We start from the raw sequence: 11,672 nt of genomic DNA, 5'->3' as shown, positions 1-11,672 counted from the left end.
CAAACCATTCTATGATTCTATGATACCCATGATTTGGTCTGATTTTAATTTCCCAGGAAATTTTGCCAGATTGCCAAAAATAAACGATGGTGAGTATCTTAAAACTGGGTCCACAGTAAAGACTGTGAAAGGCTTAAACAGAAAATGGAGTAAAATGTAAAATGTGGTAAAAGTAAAGTGGAGGAGAATCATCATTGCCCTGGTAACTTCCTGACTTTGTGCAGGGTCGTTATGATAAGTATATGATTAGAGCCTACTTTGAGAAAGAATCTGACCTCACTCTTGTCACAGGGCAGGTGAGCAAGAAGGCAAAGTACCCTCATATAAGCATGTTTAATTCACACGTGCCCTGAAAGGTAAATAACTGATAGAAGTCTAAATCTTTTTTTCAGTGTAGATGGTGTGTGTGTGTGTGTTTGTTTAAAAAAACCAAACTGTCACATGATGAGCACTGCAATACTCAATGCAGTATGTCCAAACTGAAGTAAAAAGTCAAGACTAGCATTACTTTACACAGTGTGCAGCTCTCTGAAAACACAGAGGCATTTATATAGCAATATGAGGAAGCCTGCATCAGTTGGACTTTATCTGGGGAAAATGTAAGTGACCAGAATCAAAAGCCTCTCAGCACTAATTCTTGCAGCCAGCCCTGTATGCTCAGTTTATTTTGGAGATTTTTTTGTGAAAGTTAATTGAATTGGTCTTTCAGGAGACAGAAGTAGCGCACAAGATGCACATTCTGCTGAGTAACAGTTATGCAGCTTTTTCTTGTAAATGGAGACTGTTATTTCATGATGCTTTCTGTTCTTACGAATCCTGTGTTTGAAACTGGCAAAAAACCACAGAATTTCATCCATGATGAGATTTCACTTCTGGTCTTGGCCCTTCACTTCTATTCTCAGTATATACAAGGTCATCCAAGCTCTCCCTCATCTCTGCTGGTTCATTTCTCTGTGGCCAGCTCTGCTTGTGGTAGTGCATACACTACATATAAGGTAAGGCTGGTGAGGGGAAATTTCAATTTATGGGAACATATGCTTTGATTGCAGTAGGGCAGTATTCATGCTGCATAACAAGAAGGTATACTGATCAGCAGAGAGCTGCTTGCTCTCTTTCTTTGCTATGGAATTTCCCTCCAACTCTCCTCATGCCCCTTAGCCTCTCCTCATCAAACATGTTCCTCTCTTCCACTGCCTGGTTTCTTTGTGCCTCATCTGTTTGCATATACACACAAAGGCCAAACCCTAAACACCTTGGACACCTCATTCCTTGAAATACCTGCTCCTGTCACTTAAAGAGGAAGCAGCAAATGTCCTTGCTTAGCCCAGGAGTGAGTTTGTCAGCAGATGAGGACAAAAAAAAAAAGAAATGTTAATCTTGGGTCCCTCTGTTGAACGTGTCCCAACAACCATCCACCTGTTGCTGAGCAAAGAGCTGTAGAAAGCTCTTTGCTATGCAAAGAGCATAGAAAGAACATACTTTAGCCTAACAGTAGCTTGGTACATCCCTGTTTATCATCTCCAATAGGAGCGCCTTTTTAATCAAAATCAGAAGTTCTGAATATTTTTTACTTTGGGGTCCAGAGTCTTTCTTGTAAAGGGAAATAACACCAGCTCCTCTTAAAGAAAAAAGTCACAAAATAACTTTTTAATACACCCACTTCTCTGCCCGTAGTAGCACTTCGAAACCTCAGTATGATGTTCCTCATGCTAGAGACAAACTAGACTTACCTTCTGGGAAACCTAAGAAGGAATCAGGCCAGCCTAGTGAAGGTGGCAGAGATTAAAGGTCAGCTTTTACAATCAGCTTAAGTAGATCACAGTGTGAGGTTTTACATTCTGCTTTAAGCCGGGCCCTGCACTCTTGCATCCCTTTTCCATCAGCAGCAGTGATCACATGGCAAAGCGATAGATCAGCCAGCAGATCTAGATGAAAGCAACCTCTAAAAAAACCCTCACCAACCAAACAAACCAAGCCCACCCCCATGCTAGTTTCTCCCCAGTGAAATCACTTAAGTAGTGTGCTCCCCAAACAGCCACGTGATCGCTGGTGCCACCACAGCGTGGGAAAGCAGGATACAGACACAGGCAGAATGATGCATTTTGGGGGCAGCCTGGATAGATTGACTTAGCTGCAAAAGACCACATTTAGAGTGTGGAATCTGGACAGGAAGAAGGCAGTCTCTCCATTTGGTGAGAAAAAAGTAGTTTTCTTTGATCCTTCCAGTCTGGTAGCTGCAAACTTTTAAGCACAACTAACACCGCCTGTTGCTAGAGGGCTGCCACAATTAGGTGTTTAGTACGCACACATAGACCGCTTGTGGATTCAGATGGATCAGTGACAGTATTTTAAAAAACTAAATGTTTAATGCTGTGTTGTTAGGATTTACAAATTTTGGATAGTCTTCAATTTTCTAGTCCTTATGATTAATTAATGATTGATATTAGTTATGAAAGAGAATTTATGGAGAAGTCAATGGGCATTGATATCAGAACAACAGTATGATTGATGTGCTAATTGTATAGATTTTCTTCCCCAAGATTCTGTTTATTGTACACAAATTAACATGTACACTAGCTATGACAGCAAATCAAATAATGTATTTACAATAAGAACATCAGAGGTACTGTTTTACAAGTGCAAATACATCCTAAGGCCATCCCATGCTTTCTTGACCTCTTATACATCAATGGCAGATGTGTAGGAGAATGGGACCAGTGACAAAATTGTGATTAGCATTGTCATGTGAAGCAGCAATTGCATACTCACAAGGAAAGGCTGTTTGTTTCAGTTTAAGTAGTCAAGCTGTCTTAAGTTTTCACTTCTTCAAAGAGGTATTTTTTTCTTATTGTTCTTTCAGGCATGCAGGCAGTCTTTATCCTCCTGCCTGAGCCTTCCCTTCTTTTTCAGAAGAGTACATTTGTACTGAAGCAGTACCTTCCACTTGAGCTTTAGCAATGCTGCTTAATTCATCCAGGAGAGGGTTCTACTTTAATTACTCCTTAGCGTCAGTTTCATACACTTTTCATTGCACCTATCTTGGTTTACCACTGATCAAAGAAGTCCCTAGATGCCACAGTCAATAAAAAAGTTACCACATTCACCCATAGTCCATAAATAATCCACAGGCATAGGAATTTCCTTTCAGTTCCCTTGTTTCCTGTCTTTTGCATAGCAACAATAAGGCCATGATTTAGAGCTTATATGGAGAAAGCCTAAGGATAGTTGGAGTGCTATACTGATGCTGCCACAGAATTGTCAGATGTGGAAGAAAATGAGAAAGCTCTTGATGGTTCATTCAAGTAGACAAGCAAAAGTCATTTACGGGTAGACAGAGTCTTCAAAATAAAGTATTTTTTGAGCCAGGATAGTTCAAGTAAGTGAAGGAAGTGACTAGTAAGTTTGTACTGGAATTGTCTGCATGAATGATACTGCAAGATCGAGTTCATGCAGGGAGGAGGTGTGTGAGTTTCTGTGGAACTGTGCCTTGTTTTACACTTTGATCTCAAAAATCACATTATATATAGTTACTGTAACAGAGTTGTTAAGAATATGAGGATAATGCTAACATTATTAATATGTTTATTAGTTTCAGAAATGATACTTGGTTTGGAAGCCAGTCTGCACAGGAAAATAATGTATCTTAACTAGTTCTCGTGGTCTCTGTGCTACAACAGCATACAGTGAAAGCAAGAGGTGTAGGAGTATATGGCTCTTATGTCTAGATGCTTATTTCCTTAAAAGCCTGTCAAGATGAAGTACCTGTATGTCACTATTCCTGTCTCTAGGTAAGCTGTTAAAAATCTTACAGCCTAATTGCTAGATAAAGTTTCCAAAATTATTTTACTGTGAGAAGGATGGTATCATTTGTTGATAAGTTGATGACTGAAGAATGGTGAGGGGGATGCCTCCTGCTGGAATCCTTTGATGAGCTATTTGCAGCCTAGTCAACAAGGATTCAGAGTGAAATTTTCTTTAACCTTTCTATCCCAACAAAGCAGGTTACCTCTCTCATAGAAATACTATGATATCCAACAGTCAGCTATTAAAATTCCTGCATAAAGTGTTATTTTACTAAACCTGCAAAGTTCTTCAAACGTGGCAGGAATGATCTTCATGGTTAGGAGATAGATCTTGCATCTGACCTTTTTCAAAGGTCTCCAAGGACACTGCGAAACAGCATCAATTAAACTTACTGTGAGAGCGAGACTGAGAAACCATCTGGGTCAGAAAGCCATCAAGTGAAAAAATGGCATTCCAGAAGTGTAAGACTGATCACCTTAGGCAAAGTAAGTTCCAACACCAACAAGTAGGTGATATTAATCCTTTATCTGCTTTTTTGCCATATTTTGGGGTAGGCCAGTAAGAAGGAAGTGCTATGCTATGCTATGCTAGTGTGGTGTCACCACCTGGTTTCTTTACTACAGTTTTATCCATAGATTCCATTAATTCCAGAAGGCAACAAGAACTAAGGAGCCCATGGTGGTCTCTACTTTCTTCTGATTTTGGAAGTCATTTCCAGAAGGTAGTAGATTTATTCTCATATTTAGTCTCTAATCCTAGTGTGTAAAAGTATGGTCATACCTGTGTGTATGAGTATTTATCTGAACCACACTGAAAGAAAGTTTCACAATTTCATGTGCTCTTTAATCAAAGTTGAGCATGATCAGAAATGCAAAGCTGTCAGCTTTAACCATGAAATTGTCAAATTTTGGCTGTCACCTGTTATTTCCAAAAAAAGAGGATGCAAAGAGGGAAGATTTTACCAGGCAGTATTTGAAATCTGAGCAGGAAGCTTTTGGGATTTTGAGGTTGTGGTTGAGGTATTAAATTACAGGATGATTTCCAGCATCAAAATACCTAATGTACTACAACTTAGGGATCTGTTAAAACTATTGTGATGAAGTTCAGAACAAAACTGATGGCTATCACTTTTTTCCCTGACCAAAAAAAAAATAATCTATGACTGAATTAATTTGGGGTTTTAATTCCAAGCAAGTTTAGTTGTTTGCCAAGTGATTTGATTTTGATGGAATTTCTCTATTTTTGGATCAGCTCAGTATTAGTAGTCTTTTTACTTTGGTGAGATTTACTCTTCAATGTGCTAGACAGTAGCTAAAAGATTTCTTATAACAAATGAAATTTGGAGAGCCTCAGAAGGCATGCATCGTGAGCTGTTATTTTAAATGATTGTGAAACTCCAACTAATCAACCTTTGATTCTTGCAGTGATGGTCTCAGAATAGTCTCAGGTATAAAAAAGAAATAGAGCAACACAAGACATGCATAGGCACAGGCAACGCAGCAGCTTCATTTTCCTTGCTTCGTCCACTTCATTTTCTTAAAATAGCACCGCCAGCCAGTTTCTGCATCCTCCCTGGATAGTGCAGTCCGGAGGGAGCGGTGGGCAGCTGCCCAGGGACCTGGAGCTGCGGAGGCTGGACTGCGGTTGGTCACCCCGGCTGTCACCACTGCCCCGGCCGTCACCGCTAGAGGCCAGCGTCCTTCCACGGGAGCTGCAGCCCGGAGCCAAGCCTCTTGCTAACTTGCTATTTGCTCTGATGAGGCAGAGAGTGAGGAGCAGGATCCCGGCTCTGAGAGTTCCTCTTCCAGCTTCTTTCCTTGCGGCGCTCCTCCCTTCTTTGGATAGTAGAGTTTCCAAGTCTCCAGACATCCTCAGAGAAACAGAATCCTCCTGCTTTGTAATGCTTCATCCTGCTATTCAACAGCAATTAAAAAACATCATACCTGTCAGGTCATCATCTCATGTGTCATGCAGTAATACAAGCCTCTGTTTGTACTGCCTATATAGCTCCAGCAGTGTTTCAGCAAGTACTGGCTATTCCGTCTGGCTTGGGTCACTCTGAAAAGGCTGTGGTGTATCTGGGCTGATTTCAAGTCAAAGTGGTTATTTCTATAAAGAAGAATTTTTGTGGAATGTCCCAGTGATTCATGATAGTTGTGTGTAAGGAAAAGGTGTACTGCTGGATTCAAAAGGGCTGTGATGCACAGGAGGAAGTCCAGTTACTAGTCATATGCCCCCGGGGATTATTTGGCATCTTCATTAGTGACCTGGATGATGGGACAGGGTGCACCCTTAACAAGTTTGCTGATAATACAAAACTGGGAGGAGTGGCTGATACAGTAGGGGATCGTGCTGCCATCCAGAGGGACCCTGACAGGCTGGAGAAATGGGCTGATGGGAACGTCATGCAGTTAAAGGAAGGAAAGTACAAAGTCCTGCACCTGGGAAGGCTCAGCCCCAGGCACCAGTGGAGGCTGACTGGCTGGAAAGCAGTTTGGCAAAAAGGGACGTGGGGGTCCTGGTGGAGACCAAGTGGACCGTTGGTGAGCAGCGTACCTTCACAGCAGAGACCAACGGCAACTTGGAAGAGCTTTGACAGCAGGTCAAGAGAGGTGATCCCTCCCTTTTACTCAGCACTGGTAAGGCCATACCTGGAGTGCTGTGTCCAGTTCTGGGCTCCCCAGTACAAGAGGGATGTGGAGCTCCTGGACAGAGTCCAGTGAAGGGCCATGAAGGTGATTAAGGGACCGGAGCATCTCTCGTATGAGGAGATGCTGAAATATCTGAGACTGTTCAGCCTAGAGAAGAGAAGGCTCAGGGAGGTCTCATCAATGTACCCAGAGGATGCAGCCAAACTTTTCTCAGTGATGCCCAGTGACAGGACAAGTGGCAATGGGAACAAACTGAAATATGAGAAATTCCATTTAAACCACAAGAAAAAGTGTTTTTACTGTGAGGGTGATTGAACATTGGAACAGGTTCTAGAGTCTCCATGCTTGGAGCAGTCTGCTCAAGGTAACCCTGCTTTGACCAGGGTGAGTTGGACTATAAAATCTCCAGAGGTCCCTGCTGGCCTCAGTGGTTCTGTGATTCTGTGAAAAGAAGTTAAATGAGGGTTAGAGAGTGGCTTAGAGAATAAGCATGGAGCATACTTGGAATTACTGAATGATGAAGAAGGGAAAGTATGAAAGCACTCTCCCATCTAATAGTTTGGGAAGAGAAGCCTTGGAGACTGTATCTGTGCTGGGAGTTGTGGGCTGCAGAGTGTGAGACAGGATCATGCATTACATAGGAACCTCTACAGTGGTCGGGGCAAACACATGCGGCCAGAAGGCAGTGTCCTGAGTCAGAACAGGCAGTGTTGAATGTCTCACCAGTCATTCGGAGTAACTGTTAGGACTCCTAAAAATGAAGACCAAGAGTTGATCTCAAGGAATCATCTAAACCAAACTTGTGCTCTGAGGTGAATCAGATATTTACCCAAATATCTTAGGTAATTGTTTCTTAAAATCTGCTTTTCCATGAAGAAGGTTCTGCAATATCCATTGTTTCGCACAATGTTCTTTCACTCAAAGTGTTAGAAAGCTTTTTTCCTAATACCTGACGTGAGTTGCTGTCATCACAAATTGAACTGCTTTTTTCTTCTCTTCTATATCTGGCAGCCATTTCCTGGGAAACATTATGGTTTTGCTCCCCCCTCCCCTCTTCATAGGTCGTGTTTTCAAAATCTCGTCTCACCCTTTCTTTTCTCATCTGGCCTTTTTCAAATTTGTCCGTGTCTGTTCTATAGACTGATGCTCAAAACCAATATAGGAGCCTCCCTGACACCGAGAACAGGGCAGTACATACTTCCAAAATCAAACATAAGATGCTGCTGCTTGTACATGCTGATTTAAGATCTGCAATGCTATTGAAACATATTTAGTTTGTGAACTGCTGGAGCTTTTTGTCCTGCACCTCTACCTGGTTATTATTCATTTTGTGCTAGTGCATTTGGTTCCCTCTATCCAAATGTAGCATTCTGAGCTTGTGTAAGATTTCAGCTGCCTTGTTTCAGACCATCCCCCTAGTTGGTCTGGATACTTTAGGATTCTGATTTTTTCTTTTTATGCACTCCCAGCTTGAAGTTATCTGCAGCTTATATAAACATATGTTCTATTCCAACATCCTGTTGGGACACCTGGGAACCATAAATGCTGCCCCTGGTTAGCGCTGTCCTCAGCAGCTTTGCCTCATGGATAAATGCTGGGAATCTGTCAGGGTTGTTCAGACTTCATAGTGGTAGAGGGCAAGGGGGACACATGAGTAGGATGCCAGGGAGCTGCTCTGTGGGGTTAAATCTGTTGTGGGAGAATGTCCTTTTTTTGTCTAACCTACCAATATTAGATTACCTTTTCCCAGCATACACACTGTTGCACATCCTCCTGGCTTTCCTTTGCTATTGAGCAAATGCTTATTTTTGCATTTATGGTTATATGTTCTTCAAGGACAAACAAAATTAATAATCACTACAGTACTTATCGATCAGCTGTTCTGAGCTATCAGTGTGCTTGCCTCTGATCTCCTTGCCCTCAGTCTTCCAAATGCAAGTTCTGCCTACAACTTAAAACATCTATATGCCTACTTTCACCAGAATCTCTTGGATTTTGATGTCTAGAGACTGATTCATGGTCATGTGAAAAGAGGGTACAAAGGATTGCATATGGCCATGCAGAATCAGGGCTTTCTTCTTTGGGGAGGACACAGTATTGAGGCTAGGATGGACTGGCTCCTTCTATTTAGAGGTGTGTTACATCTTGATTGAGAGGATTACAGTCTTATCTCTAAAGGTGTATTCCCTGGTACTCTCCTGCCTTACAACACAGCGTGGAGGTAAGCAGCACAAGGTTCTGAAAATGGTCTCTGAGAACAGACTTTGCTTTTGTGTCCTGTTTAAAATCCACCTGTTGATCCTTCCAACATTGTCCCTTGTGTCTCTGATAAAATGGCAAATATACCCTGATCATTGAGAAATACCCTTCCCATTAAAGTGCCTCTGTGCTTGTTTTCAGGAGAAGATACTCAACCATTTTGTGTTGCAAGTCTAAGTTTCCAGTTCTTCAGTGAAAGTGCTGTGATTGAATTAAATAAACTGTGAAGTATGCATATAGTGTTTTTTTTCCGACATAACTAAAATAAAATACCTAGTTGCAAAAAATGTTTAAAAGTTGGACTTTATCGCCAGTGAGGAGTGACAATCTTTAAAGAGCCAAGACTGATTTCAAAGAACATAGTGTTCTGGGAAGTGTTCCCTGCAGAAAGTGTAGCCACGTGGCATATTTTTTTCAGCTTTTAGAGCAACTGTAAGAGCATTTCCAAAATCTAGGATAATAGATAGGTAGTAAGTATTCTAAGGTAGTAAGGTGTTCTAACTTCCATAATAGGTTACATGGTTGGTACTACAAGTAAGGCTCTCTAGTTTTGTATCCACAGGGCAATTTATCAAAAATTTGAAGCTTATTTGATTTAGCTCTTCTTATTCTTCGTGTTATTAGATGGGGAAGCTGAACATTACTGGTTGAAGATTCCAGTCTAGAATAGGTGACTATTTAGGATTTGTCTCCCCTGAGCTTAGCCAGGTGAGAAGGAGGAAGCCAGCCTGAGCCAGTTGTCCGAACTCGGTGGAGAGCAGTGGGTGCTTTGCAAGAATGGTTTACCTGGTAGGCAAGGTGGGTAAGCAGATGCAATCGTCTTCTGCTGTGGGTGCTCTCTGAGCTCTTCAGTAGCCACAGAGTTTTGGTCACTTGGATTAGATGCCTACATTTTAGGTGGCTGAAGTTGAGCGAAATGAATCCCATGCTTTCCAGTTACTCCCTGTCATTACACGTTGAGTTGGTTATGAATGCTCTGACGGCTTGCTGTGTACGCTTGAGCTCATTAGCCACATCTCAATATATGTTGACTTGTCTGTACAACGTGGTGTTGGGTCTTGCTGGTGCTACCTTATTCTGCCCAAATGCTCTTATGTGTTTAGAATTTCCTCACCTGTTTGTTGAGGTTAGGTTTTATGGCTGATACTTCCTGAGTTCAAGTATTTGTAGTGTTGAATTCAGTTTGCAAATTGAGATGCCTGAATGTAAACAGCTATGTGTCTGCAGTCAGGGTTAAGCTCCTTTAATAATAGTCAGAGGAGCTCTAGTCAGTGCTGTCAAGCCTAGAGCATAATTCTGTCATCCTAAAGAAGAACTTACATCTGATCAGCTGAATAGCTGTCTAGGCTTCACTGACTACCGTCGGATCATAGGTACTGAACCCAGGCACTGACATTGAGATACAAATGTGTCATTGTACACATCTCTGTCCACAAGAAATATCCTACCCAGCACGTCTGAAAAAAAGCCATGTAAACTGACATCTAGAAAATACTTTTCCTGCAACTTTCTCATTAACTGTCAAGCCTTCTCACAGTATAAGCTAATTAAAAGCAACACAACTAGAGTGTTAATGAGCCTTCCTGTAACTGAAAGCTTTCGAAAACCTTTGAACCTATTCCCCAGCTGCATTTTGGCTCAACTGTCATGATACACCTCTGTGCAAAAGAAAAGGATTTTCTCCTTAGACATAGCTGGTATCTCTGGTCTTAAGAAGGAGCCTTAGATCCACATGAAGAAACTGAACAATAGACATATCCAGAGAGATTCCTGTTTGAGAAGAATTTGATTTAACAGGTAAGTATAAGCACTATGGTAAATGATGATTCCAAAGTATGTTGACTAATCTAGTTTACAAATTAAAACATTGCATTATTTTATGAAGAGTGTAGACCTGCAAGCACGATAAGAATTACTACTCTATTACAAATAAAATAGTGATTTATAAAATGTGGTAGAAATAAGATGTATGCCTTTGGGCCTAAACAACAACTCCTTGAGATTTTAATCTCCTGTGAGGCAATGGTACTAGGTATCAAAGACTTTTTCTCTGGTTTGGTCAATCTGTAGGCATTTTCTGATTCTTAAAATCAGCTGGTCTTCTAAGGATAAAATTGCCTCTTAAATATTCTGAAAATTTTATTCCTGAGGGACCAACAAAAGCCATGGGAGCAATTTGAAGTCCAGTCTCTTTTTAAAAACACCCAGATGAAATAAACTTCTTTTTATAGCTAGCTGTATATTCTGCTGTTAAGGTGTAGTCTCCTGCCTCATCCCAGTTCACACTCAGAATATACTTTTTTACCTGTGTATTAAATACTGAGATACAAAAATAGATGATGTACAAAACATGCAAGGCTCATCCAAGAAAACTTCTTTAAGACCTTTCCCTTTTCCTTCATGAGTGCCTCTTGTATTCTCACAGTTCTGTCTGTCTGGTCAGGTACAGTGGAAATGGTTTGGGGCAGAGATTTGTGTTCTGAATAAAGTAGTTAACTCTGTCATTGGCTATTCAGTATAATAAAGAGCATTAGAAAGTTACTACTAGCACTGTTTTAATTTCATAGGCAAAGAGGTGAGGATTTTTGTTTCATGCATTTATTTCCCTATTTCAGATAATTAAAACTTAATATATTGACGTAAACTGGGTTCCCAAGCACTGTTGAAAACACCTAGTCTATCTTCTGTCCCTCATGTTGCACTTTAATGAATGTACTTATTAAGGAAACTGACTGGAAATGACTTATCTTTCCATTGTTTCAAGGTGACTTTTTCTCCTAATGAGAATAATACTTGTTCTGCAGTGCAATTTAATACAGTATAGATATGGTATATCATCAAACAAGGACAAAACGAGCAATTTTTATGTTGTATTATTTATTTTGTGACTAGTCCAGGCTACATCATCTTGTAGATTTTTGTGGCTGCCAGGAATAATTGCTGTCAGTCTCCAAAAAT

The 11,672-nt window shown here is 40.9% G+C and overlaps 1 protein-coding gene across 1 annotated transcript in view; it reads left to right on the top strand.

Moving 5' to 3' along the window:
* Positions 1 to 224: 224 nt before the first annotated feature.
* Positions 225 to 11,672, top strand: part of LOC104162053 (ADP-ribosylation factor-like protein 8B) — a gene marked incomplete at its 5' end in the record, with an annotated part of 21,894 nt that continues 10,446 nt past the window's right edge. Inside the window, one exon of the mRNA XM_009700691.1 lies at positions 225 to 296. Within this exon, the coding sequence (XP_009698993.1) occupies positions 225 to 296 (72 nt within the window). The remainder of the gene's footprint in view (positions 297 to 11,672) is intronic.

This window comes from Cariama cristata, unplaced genomic scaffold (genome assembly GCF_000690535.1).
Source record: "Cariama cristata isolate BGI_N322 unplaced genomic scaffold, ASM69053v1 scaffold7145, whole genome shotgun sequence".
Lineage (NCBI taxonomy): Eukaryota > Metazoa > Chordata > Aves > Cariamiformes > Cariamidae > Cariama > Cariama cristata.
This window is presented reverse-complemented; position numbering and strand designations above follow the sequence as displayed.